At 41.5% G+C, this 12,905-nt stretch overlaps 1 protein-coding gene across 1 annotated transcript; it reads right to left on the minus strand.

Annotated features, from left to right (window-relative positions):
* Window positions 1-2,404: 2,404 nt before the first annotated feature.
* On the minus strand, window positions 2,405-8,387 carry tmem151ba (transmembrane protein 151Ba). The gene is made up of 2 exons (XM_085132083.1): window positions 7,825-8,387; window positions 2,405-5,671 (listed from the first exon to the last, which is right to left on the minus strand). The coding sequence occupies exons 1-2, from the start codon at window positions 7,912-7,914 to the stop codon at window positions 4,229-4,231; spliced, it is 1,533 nt and encodes a 510-aa protein (XP_084988209.1). The 5' UTR covers window positions 7,915-8,387; the 3' UTR covers window positions 2,405-4,228.
* Window positions 8,388-12,905: the final 4,518 nt, after the last annotated feature.

Genomic DNA, 12,905 nt, shown 5'->3' on the forward strand with positions numbered 1-12,905 from the left:
CCACTTTGCGTAGCCAGCAGGGGGAGGGATGACATTTAGAATTTAATTGCCTTTCTGTGTGCTCTGTGGACACATCACAACTCAACACCTGAAAACACAATCAATGCACATTTACTCCAGTACGAGTAACATTTCCAGAAATCTTCCAGCTGAGACTTTTTAGACAATGAGTAAGTGTGAATAAATATGTCCTGTTTTGATTCATATGAAGCAACAGGAACCAGTGAGCTTGGGACCGAGGGGATGGACCAGCACACTGTTGCTTCTGTTCTATTTACTACACTTGTTGACAGTATCAAAAGTTTCCTTTGGCTCACAAACATGCAAAACTGGTTGCATCAGTTGACCTCAGATCAGTGATCATAGTCTTTCTGGCATGTCTGTTGTGTATTTTTAAGCAAATAGACCAGATATTTTAGTGAGCATTTCAGTTTATTGAGTTTTTTGTTCTACTTTGATACACATGTTTGGTATTCAGTCCTTATGTAACATCAAGGCAACGTCGTGATGGTGTTGGAATACATACAGACTTGCATTGTTTTATTTTTACCTATAATCTACTAGTAAATAGTGTAACTCTTGAACTAGGCGGCAACAAAATTATCAGTCAGATGTAATTTACAGTCATAGCCATGAATCAGGTGTATGTCACAGGTGTCACACCTAAAATCACAAATCAGTCTCCAGAGTCAATTGAAGAGAGGTTATTCTGGACTAATTTAGCCAAAATGCAGAAAGATCTATGACAGAATACTGATTTATTATATTTAGATCCTTAGTAATCACTAAGCATATGTTTATGCTTAGATATACCTTATCCCAACGCAGTCAAATCACACCAACAGCATTTGTATTTTTAAAAAAAGTATTCTAAAATTATTAAAAACGTGTTTAAAGGGAAACAAAACCATCCCAAAACAGCCTTTTTTGGGGGACTGTTCTGCTTCTCTCCATTTAATAGCAACACATCAAATCTGTCCCTGCTCCAGTTACCATTAAGTGTGTGTTTGTGTGCATGTGTGCACACAATATCCACATCGACTGACATTCTACACTCCTGTCTCTATTTATTTACAGTACAAAGCCATTCTGCTCTACAATGTTAAAAATCCACAGATTTATGGAAGTATAAAAAGATGAGGCCCAAAGCATCATTGAGTGAAAGAATACAAATCGTACGAGCCTAATCTACCTCATCAGACATGATAACGGCTATAGCTGCTTTCTTTGCAGAAATGTTATTCTAACAGTCATCTATAGAGGAAAAATGTATAGCTTTTAAACTTTCAGTCAGATTGTAATCGGTCAAATAGCTTGTTTCTGTTGCTGCGTAAACATTTCACGGGTAAACACATTTTTCTATTCTTACACGGGACTATGTATGAATATCACAGTGAAGCCACCTGAGAGGCTTGATGATGATGATGAAGGAGAGATTGTGATGATTTCAGAGTGGCAAAGTGACTTTAGCATTGACATCCAGTGCATCCTCCTATATTTTGATTAACATAACAAAAAAGACATTTCGGTACATTTAAATGCCCTGTGGAGACTGCATGCTGTTATTTGTGTTGTCCTCTGAGTCATGCAAGTCCACTTGAGTCTCTGACTTCTGACCAGCACGAGCTCGGTTGTGATCCAGTCCTTCACAGCTACAAAATAAGTAAGTAAAGAATCTGAATGGGCTAAAAATTAACTTGTTAGCTCAATTGATTCCCAGCCATTTTAGCTCAGATCACTGACATCTGTTCTGTGAATAGTTTACCATACACACTGGAACCACTGAAAATAGAGATGTATAGAGAGCCTAAAATAATAACTTGCCATTTGTACACTTCAGTTTTTCTGTGATTAAACTAATTAATTTCAAACACTTGTCATAAATGTCCCCCTATCTCAAGATTTCAGGTGGGATTTTGGTGTTAGCATCTTGAATACAGGAGCCTGAAGCTGTTCATAACCCACCGCATTAAGTTGTTAGAGAGGTAATATGAGATGTATTATTCTGAAGAGTTGTTTTGTTTTCTTTGATAATGCAGATGTTTTTTCTAGTGGAAGATTTCTCTGGTAATAACCTCTTTTTCATGCTAAGATACCGCATTTTTCTTGTGTTTCATGGTGGAATCAATTTTAGCAAAAATCGACTTTAAAACGTTGCAGTTTACCGGACCTTTACACACAGACTAAGTGATGGTTATGAATAGCAATTGCAGAAGTGAAACTCAATGACTGGAGATGTTTGCATCTGCACCTCTGCCTTCTTTATGTGCAGATGAGAACATGAGTGAATTATCGGGATGTTGTTGCAAGCAGAATCGTTGACCTGAATACTATCCTGAGTTTGGGGTGAGGTTGCATAGATTCAATTCAATTCAATTCAATTTTATTTATATAGCGCCAAATCACAACAAAAGTCGCCTCAAGGCGCTTAAATAGATGACCTTGAGTTGTGAAAACAGGTTCAAATTGTTAGTTAAACGTGACTCAGTCTGTTATGAGGGGGTTGTGTCTCAGTCCACAGCTCCGAACACAACAACACACATGGAATGTAATGAGTATGGCTGATTGATCACTTTATCGGGAAGGCAAATCTCAACACCAAATGTCTAAACACACGTGAGGTTCATAGTATTCAGTGATGGCCGTAATGGCAGTATGATCCATGTATATCCGTCGTTATGGACGTCCTCTATGCTTAACCTCCATTCCTTCAAGTGGCTAAAAGACTGTCCAAAAATATTAAGGAGTGCTGGAAGAAATAAACCAAACTTTGAGCGATGGGTTGTGCTGCGGGGAGTGGCTTTTGTCACTGTTTGCATTAAACACTGCTTCGGTTCTTGGCTGCAAAAGTAAATTTCCCATCAGATACCGCATGCACTCAGCTGAGAGGAAGTAGGTTTTATTGTTTTAAAGTAATCCTTTTATATTATTAAATCTGACACTATCAGTAGTGAATCCAGGCCTCTGCCTATTTCGAGTGTTTTCGATGGCCAGCTCTCTAGCTGTCTCTCTGATATGCATCAGCAGCAGCAGCACAGGGCTGGCTGTGTGAGTAATATGAAAAAGAAATCTGGAAAGCATTTTGTGTCTGATTCTTACAAACTTGTGCATTTTTGCCTATGTTTTCAATAACCTTGGGGTGTTCTTCTGCTTGTTTTAATGGGAGGATAGTGAGATGAGATGAGAAGTCATTGCAGCTTGTGCTTGTCAGTAACGGTTGATGCTAGGCACTTAAATAAAGAGGTAGGCTCAATGAAAATATTGCCCAACGCGAACCTAAATGGATCTTTAAGATTTTAAACTGGCGGAGTTGACACTGATTTCTCAGCAGTGCAGTGAGGGTATTTTTTACTGCTTTACAAAATGTACAGTTTGAACAGTTTAAAGAAGTGTTTATGAATCAGTTTTAAATCCTCGTGTCCTTCAGCCCTTGTCTGCTAAATTATTCAAACTCCTCCTGTGCTATATTTGGCGAGCCACGGAGTTTAATGTCATTGCAGCCAAGCACATATCAGCTGACTGAATGTTTTATCCGCACATTTATTTTCAGTTTCTTTTCCCTTTGAATGGATTTCCATGAGCATTAACTTTGAATGGAGACATTAAATCATCCAGGATCAAAATGTGTTAACATGTAGATTTCTGTATTTGTCGACTGTACTGACTTCACTTTGATAAGAGCCATGAGAGGGTTAGGGTGTTTGGTTTCAGCAAAACTACTTAGTCTCGTTAGTGTGTTTTGACAGGGTTGCTTATCTCTACGTTCCATTTCTCGTTTGGCATCCATTTAACTTTTTAATTTGCTGCTGAGTCAAAGCCCATTTCAGGCTTCATATACCGGGAAATGTTACTCATATCTTTGTAAATTATCTGTGACTAAGATCTGTAAATATGGCATTTACACTAGGATGGGATGGCCCTTGATTTTCATTGGTTATCTGAATCTCAACAGACTCTTTAGGGCTGCACATGACTTTAGGGCTGCTTAAAGCCTCGCTGTATTTTAAACAACTGTCTCATCGGGTCTGTTTTTCCCTGATGTATTGAGTGATAAATTCCACACACATACTTTGTTGTAATTGCTGTTGTGTCAAGTGACAGTATGTTTAGAAATGTTAACAAATCCTTTGTTGTGGTAACTCAGAGAATGCTCTTTTTTTAAAATCTCTGTGTTAAAGAGACACAAGAGTCCATGTATAAAGAGTTTCCTTGGCCTTAGCTCGTGTCATCAGAGTGAAGTTTCTACACAGGAGCCATTTCTGTGCAGCGAGCGGTGGTCGTGGTTGAGGCAGCCTTCGTTGCGATGCACGATGAGCACAGGGAAGTACAGCGCGTCCTGATAGGCTGGAGGGTTCTCCTCACCGGCCTGCTGGCCTGACAGACAGCGCGTGCTCTCTGTGGGACACGACTGCTCATTCAGGCTCCCGCTGCTCCTCCACAGGCAGCTCCGCCTGGAGCCGTACAGCCGACCCAGCGAGAAGCGGCTGGCGCTGAACGGGATGCGGGGGCTTCCAGTGTTGCAGATGCTGAGGGCGCTTCGGGAGAAGATGGAGGAGCTGCTTATGGCACGGTGGCAGCGTTCGCAGTTCTGCCTGTAGCTGCCGTAGCCTCCGGATAAGGAGTAGCTGTTACAGCTCCCTGAGAGCTGGGCTAGGTCCATGAGAACCGCCTCAGAGTAGCTGGGCACTAGCTGCTGGTTGGAGCGGATGTGCCACTCGAGCTCTGTGCTGTCAATTGTGTTGACCCGTGGGATGTGTCTGCAATACACCCGCTCCTCAGATGGCGTTACTGGCACGTAGTCAAAGCCGAACAGCTTCTCCACATGGTAGTGCACACAGGCAGTACGATACTCTGTCAGCACCCTCATAGGCCAGGACAAGGTGAAAGCAGCCGCTACCCAGAAGGTGGAGTTGGAAGCATACCAGGGAAGGTGATCAGGGTCAGAAAAGGCAATCATATACTCCTTAAAGTCGACATTCTTCAGGTGCATCCCCTCACGTGCCTCCATGTAATCATCAAGGCCCTCGTTTTCTGTAAAGAACCTGGCCCGCTGGTTCAGGTAGGAGTTTTCAGACTCCACATTGGCAAAGCTAAAGCACTTGGTGAACCTCAGCTTGGTGATGGGGAAACCATCCAGGCCCAGCAAGTTCTTCGAGATGTCCTTAACCCCACAGTTACCATAGTCAAACTCCGCCTCGGCTACGTGGGTGTTTACTCTCTCATGGTAGACCTGTGTAGTGGTGTAGGCATCTCCGTTACGGTAACGTGTCACCTGTCGCGTTCTCCTGACATAGTGATAGCTGATGGCCTTCCACCAGATGCAAGGCGTAGCCTGCTGCATGCGCTGCATGCGCTCCGTCACGCTGTCCACATCAACCTTGTACTGCAGCTCATTCCTGGTGTAGCAGTGCCAGCATTCAACCAGGTAGACCACATAGAGCATGACCAGGAAGGCCAGGGGGATGTAGATGTAGCCATTGGAGCAGGGACTGTCATGGTACATCATAGAGTTTCCCTTGTAGGCGCTATTGAAGGTGAGGCGCGTGACCTCTGTCACCTGGCACCAGGCCATCACCCCGACACAGCCGTACATCAGCAGTGACAGCAGCAGGCATTTCCAGTGAGTTTCCTGACACAAGGACTTAGCCAGAGACTGTTTCTGAGGCTGTTGCTGCAAAAGAGAGAAAAAAAAAGAAATGATTACAAACACAGGTATTAAGATAATAATATAAGAAGGAGTAACCTATACCTGAAGATTTAAATGAATGGCACATTTTAATGTGGCATTGATGAACACAACCTAAATACCTGTAGGCAAAAAGTTAAGGAGCAGCGGCTCATGTGTATAAAATATTTAAGGAAATATTCTTCGTTGTAAGTGCTTTTGCATAGTTTATGCATGAGCCAAGAGCCAACTGCTCATTTCTTGCTCTGTGCTTGTTAAAATCAGACGATTCCTTCATTATTACCATTAAAATGCAAAAGAAATCCTGTTGTCACGTGAGAGTTGAAGACTTGAAAGAACTGATATGATTTTAAAGAGTCAAAAACCTTTAGGCAGACTGGCAGAAAAAAAGGCTGTAGTCTGACTTGGGCAGCATTTAGATGGTGCCATCCTTTATCTCCTCGGGGCACAGCAAGCCCCAGCGGCTGCATCAAAGAGCTCGAGAGCTGGTTACGCCCTGCAGGAGCACAGCCACACAAAACCTGGCAGAGATTCAAAAGTCCCAGGAAGGGGAAGATTATCACTAAATTCATTCAAAAAAAATTTGCATGACAGACCTCACTTCAAACACTTCAGATTAGACTGTAAATGTCTAGATTTTGATCTATAGGTCGCCTCTAAACACCACATTAAAAAAAAAAAAAGCATCTGCTCTATCACAGCGCTGATTTATTGAACTCAACATGTCATCTCTGTGCTCTTCGAGTGACAGACGAGCATAAATAATCAATGTTCTTGCATTGTAATTAACTTCCCGACCTTGGTCACATGGTCCTCAAGCACACTGCCAACCCAAGGCTACACCCCACAGAGCAAAAGGGATTAACAGTGAAATTCCCCACTGAGATAAACCTCCTGCAGGAGGAGTGCTCGCTCACCGGCATTCTGGCCACGTTCGAAAATTACAATCAATACTACGTGGCACACTTTGTGGCTAGTGTTACATTTTACAGGCTCGAGGTTAATGATGAACAGTTGTGCAGTAGGAGATATCGTTTTGATTATGTGCCTGCAAAGCAAATGCATCTCTGCGTGTTACAATCTGATTAAAAATCTGTTAGAAAAACCTTGCGCTGGTCCTAAAATATGAAAGGAGAATCCATTTTTTAATTGTACTGAGTTACATTTATATTTAAGGCAGTTATTGTATGAAACAGCTCTAAAAGTCTTCTGTGTACAGTTAGCTGAAGGCTCTTGTATCATTTTTTAATATTTGGGTTCAGTGTTGTTTTGTATTTAGTGAAAATTCCATTTGCATGAAAGCAACAACAGAGAATCACTTCAGCACGCCACCTTACGTGCTTATATCCTAATGGAATTTTACAGTTTGCACTCATAGGAGTCATAGATTTTAATATGAAAGTGGCTATGGTTAAAAGGAAAAACAGTTTCAAGAAGGTTCAAATCTGTACAGTCTTCACATTCAGGAGGCTGCCGTGGTGCCTTTAGTGCTTCTCGCAGTCATGGACACTTTCTCTTGACATAATAAGACCAGCTAGGTTATATAAAAAGACTCTCTTGTGTAATGGATATGTAACTTGCCCAGCATGTGTGCATGTAGGGGAAGACTGGAGAAGAAGGAGAGGAATTGGGTGTTATAGTTTAATTCAGGAAAACTGCTGTTGAGTCCTTATGTTTCCAAATCTGTTTTAGTTTTTCCCTTAAGGGAAATTTACAGACTTTTCCCCTAATACAGCATCTCACTTCTCCCCGCCCTAGTAACGTCAACATGTCTTTTAAATGCTGCATGACTTTCAATATCTTCTGGAAAGATATGAGCAAAATAAGTTTTTATTTTAACACTTTCGTGTACCTGATTGGACCGTGATAGATTCTTAAACCTAATTTTGGAAGCCTGCCTGGAGGACACAGGAGCGTAATCATGGCGTTCACACGCTCGAGTGCGCGCATGGGTTCGTATAATAGGCAAATAAAGCGCTTTAAGTGCTGTGCAAACACTTAAATCATAATCTAAAAAAAAAAAAAAAGCCAAATGATTATTACAGTGAGATTATTACAGTGAGCATGCACAGAGGCAGCCTGTCACTTAAACATGCCACACTACTCAAAAGCCTTAATTTACTGCAAACAATTCTTACCTCTTCCCGGGGGCTTTCCGTCTCCTCCTGGGGGACGGTGGTGGTGGCGGTGGCGCTTTCACTTGCCGTTGCAGCCGATGCTGGGGACATGGTAATAACAACAACACAAAGACCGGTGGTGCATGGATCTCCTGATGGGATGGGGGCTTTCCAAAGCAGAGCGAGACATAAACACGCCGCGAACTCCTCCGCGCATCATCCGCAGGAAACCAGTGCAGCAGGAACCCAAACAGAAGGGCTCAAAGGATGCTGCATCCCCAGCCTGTTTCAGGTGGGCACACTTCGCATGGTGTTCGCATTGTGCTTCCGAAGAAGACTGAGAGGCTGTGACTCTTCTCGCGATGCGATGGTGATGAGGACTGCTGCGGCGAGGGATCCAGTGTGATGAGGGAAGTGACAAAGCTCCTCTCCCTGCAGGCAGGGCCCATGACACCCAGTGAAGCTGTGAAGCAGGACAAAGGAGACGGGCAGCGGCACATGCGAGCAGCCAGCCCGACACCACGATGTAAATAACACGCACGTACGTGTCCACGTAGCTCACAACAGCACAGAGGGGCGCTGCTGCTGCCGCTGCTGAGGAGGGGGTGGCTCCTCTCAGCAGAGATCTTTATTCTGATCTGTATTTAAGCAAGTTCTTTGAAAAACAGTAACAGTAAAAGCTCACGTAGCGTTTAAATTCGTTATATATATGAAATTAAATAAGCCACCTGTGATGCTCCTCAGATGGTATGATTTTTTGGCTTGTTTGGAAATGCCTTTGTTTCTTTTTGTCAAAGGGTTTAGTTTAGTTTAGTTTATTCGCAAATCAATCACAATACAAATTCCAACATAATAGACAAGATAGCCATTTGTTAAATGGGACTCCCCAAAAGCTAACCACATCTTATGAGTAGGGGCCTAATCATCAGATAATATAATGCAAATATAATTCCCAGGTCATGTTTCCTTTTTTTGCAGCTGTTTTATTTCTGTGGGTTTTTGTTATGTATTGTTTGTGTATATTGGATATTCCCTGGATCTATCCATTTGGACTTTATATGGATCAATAAATGTCTCTCTTTCATTTTAGTCTGCCTATGTGTGCTGCATTTGGGTCCCTCTCTTCCACCCTGGACACCACCGCAGTTTGAAGACATGCTGTACAAGATGAAACATGAGACAGCGTTTGCGATGAAAAGTGTTTTAGTTAGACACTTTGGTCAGACTTTAATAGCTTTTATCCTACAGGAAGGAGCCATTAGAAAATAATTTCACTGTAGTCATAAAGGGATGGACACAATCGGCTGCAGGCTGTGATGTTTAAGTGACTCTCGAGTGGCCCAAAGTGGCCCACGCCATTAGCAGCCTGAACTCTCTATGCAAGGCAGGATAGATCCATGCTTTCATGTTGTTTATGTCGAGTTCTGACCTTGTCATCCAAGTGTTACAGCAGAAATCGATCAAAGCAGCCAAAATTTTTCCAATCTTCTGTTGTCCGGTTTTGTTCAGCCTGTGTGAATTATACACTCAGTTTCCTGTTCTAAGCTGACAAGAGTGGGCATCCGGTGTGATCTTGTGCTGCTCCAGACCATCGGCTTCGAGGTTCTATGTCCTCTGGATTCAGAGATGCTCTTCTGCATACTTTGGCTGTAACGAGTGATTATTTTGAGTTACTGTTGCCTTCCTGTCAGCGCAAAGCAGTCTCCCCATTCTCCTCTGACCTTTGACATCAACAAGGCAGTTCCATCCAGTAAACTGCTGCTCAAAGCATATTTTCTCATTTTCTTCTCTGTAAATCATAGAGATAGTTGCATGGGAAAATCCCAGCAGTTTCTGAAATACTCACACCAGCACATCTGGCACCAACGAACATACCATTTTCAAGGTCACTTAATTCACCGTTCTTCCCCATTCTGATGCTCAGGTTGATTTTCAGCTGATCATCTTGACAATGTCTGCCTGCCTAAATGCACTGAGTTGCTGTCATGTGATTGGATGATTCCACTTTTCATTTCAAATGAACTTCCTAAAGAACATGTGATGATTCTACAATAAAGTTGTATTTTGAATTCTTAGCAAATTAATCTCATCGCTCCACCAAATATAGTTTTCAGACAAAAAGAAAAAGAGTACAAAAGTTCAAGTTTAAGCTGAGGTATGGTTTACTTAATGCTGTGAATAAGGAGAAGAGGGCAAAAAGACAGAATTGCTCTAAAGCGTTTGTCATAATTTCATTGTTTTTTGTGAAAGAAGAGACCATAAGAAGACCAAGTAGGGAAAACTGAATATTTATCCTTGCTTTTGTTGTGCACAGCCCTATTTCAACAAGAACACTTTCCTGTATGATCCTGGCACACCGACCTGTGTTTATCACAGAGCACAGTATGGACATTGGACTGGACTCCTGGTGTAAAGTGGAAAAAGTAAACATAATAGTAGAGGAAAACAGATGGTAACTCTTAACAGCACTAAATGCTTCCCTCTAACAGTCAGCATTGTTTTATGTTGTAGACTGTTTTCATCATGGACCTACCCCCCTCCCATTAAAGTACAGAAGCAGCTGTGTAAGTGAGCCCTCTAAAGGCCAAACCACAGGAAGCGTCTCAAAAAAGTAAAAGTAAAAATACAGATGATAAAAAAGGAAAGCTCTGAATATTTTCTTCTGTTTATTTGACTGTATCAATCACAAAAGCATGCAAAACAACTACTGACTGACACTGTGAGCTGCTGCTGCTACAGACAGGACCCCTCAGCACATATCAGTAGCTGCTCATGTTTAATGTCTCCTCACTTTTAAATCCAGCAAAATGAGATTTATATAAACCAAGCTCTGGTTTTGCAGCTTCTTAGAAAAAGGACTAAAGCTCAATGAATAATAATGTGCTTGTGGTTTATTGTTGCTACCAGTGACAAGCCTGAAAACCGAGACTTCCGCTGTGGACTTCAAAAATAAAAGCCAGATGAACGGAGTATCACAGTGGGATGCTTGTTGTGTTCTGAATGACTACATTAGTGAGATTTGATACTTCTACGTAAGTCAGACTTAGATCCCATACTTAGATTATCACACTTTACTGTGATTGTGCTCTGAACCACGCTCACCTTTGAACTCCCCCGCTGTTTTGATACCAAATACACATCAATAAGGTTTCATGAGTGCACCTTGCACAGTTCCGAGTGATTGTTTTGACGCAGACAGACTCAGACTGATAAGCTCTTCTATCTCACCTAATGAATAGGCCAACAGGTTTATTTATAAAAAATCATAAATAAACACAAATTGGCTTTGTGTTGATCTTGTAAATGCACACCGGATGAAGGTTACTTTATATGGCGTCTTTCAAACAAAAATAATAGAACTTCCTTCTTTTCTATGGGTCAGATGACACCCATGGTCAAACTTTATTTTGATATCTACTGCACACATGTGAAGTTTGATGAGTGCATGTTGCACACATGCTATTGTGGTGATATAATTAGTCCATGTAGAGACAAGCATACCTTCCAAAGTATTTGTAGCCTCTGTGGTAAATCGTATTGCACAGGGTGTCACCAGGATTACAAGTTGTGAAGATGTGAGGCCTGCATATGCTCCAAAAGGGCTTAAAGGAACATGTCATTGTGTTAGCAAGTTTTAGTTCTGTGATCAGATTTTGCATACTTAATTGGTTTTATTGGCAGTTGAGTATTTGTTTGGTTAAAGCAGTTCATTTAATGCTGTTTATGAAAGTGTGCATGGGCTCATGCATCATTCAGAGGCAGTAATAATAACACAACTAAAGCGGGGAATAATCACATAAACAAGTTGTTTGGTATTTTGATTTTAATGTTTCATTTTTTTCGTTATTGTATGTGATGTTGCTGCTTTCAGTATCCCTGCAGCTGAGATACACAGTGAAGACTAAGGTTCTCAGAACAACGGAGACTTAAACATCAAAAATTGGAAATGCAAACCAACACAGTTCATTTATTTGATTATATATTTACTGTTTTTTATTAGCACACTAGACAAGGTTGATTTCATAGTGTGGGGGAGGTATTGTTATTAAGCATTTTGTATATTTCTTATTTTGCGCGTTTGTTGGCCTAAACCTCATTGAATGTTGATATGAAAGAAACAGGGGTGTTTCCAGGAATTGTTAATGGGGTGGAACAGGATAGAAGAATAACAGGGCAGGTTGGGTGGAAGAGGGGAGGCTGGAAATCAGAATATTTGATCAGACGTAAATACAATTTGAGGCTGGTGTAGCTCTATGCCCTAATATATATGATGATACATGAAAGACTCTTTGTGTAAGCGAATATCATGTTTCATATTTCTTAGCCTAAAGATGTATTCATGTTAGCCACAAAGTGAAATTTGCACTGGATGATGTGAATAGACACTAATCTGCATTAAAGGTATTTCAACTTTGCAAAAACCCATGAGCGGGGATTCTCCTGACACTGCCGACAGTCAGAAATGAATGATGAACTTACTGAAGTCATTTGAGGGAAGCTGGAGTTTAATAGTTCAACTTTACTCTTAAATAAAGACCGATGGGGGAAAAGGAGAGGGTGTGGGAAAAGCTACTGATTGTACTCCTCCTTATCCCCTTGACTTTTGGGGTTTTTCCACTGTGACTGTGCAGCGAGGCGTCAAAGTGCACTTAATGGAAAATGAAGATTATACAGAATCGTCCTTTTTCAGAATCATTGTCATTTTTAAAAATAATAGTTATTAGTCGTTTCCTTATTGATTTATTAATGTGTTTATCACTTTAATCTCCAAATCCCTCCCAAATTACTGAACTTCTTCCACAATCTCATTCTTTCAGCCACTACCCAGACCTCGTGATTGTAGGTATCATGATTACATTAGACAACAGGTCTTATCTATGTTTAGCACTGTAAGATTAACAAGCAGACTTTTTTTGGGGGGGGGGGGGGGGGGGGGCAGATGTCGCCCTATGCCCCCCTCTGGACATGCCCCTGAAAATAAATTTTAGTAAGAGTTAGTTAGAAGCCTACGAACTGTTACCATGTCATCCTAATAGAGCACTTTGCTCTCAGACTGCAGGTTTAATTGTGATTCCAAGGATATTTAAAAGTAGAATGAGAGG

Source organism: Neolamprologus multifasciatus, chromosome 15 (assembly GCF_963576455.1).
Source record: "Neolamprologus multifasciatus chromosome 15, fNeoMul1.2, whole genome shotgun sequence".
NCBI classification, from domain to species: domain Eukaryota; kingdom Metazoa; phylum Chordata; class Actinopteri; order Cichliformes; family Cichlidae; genus Neolamprologus; species Neolamprologus multifasciatus.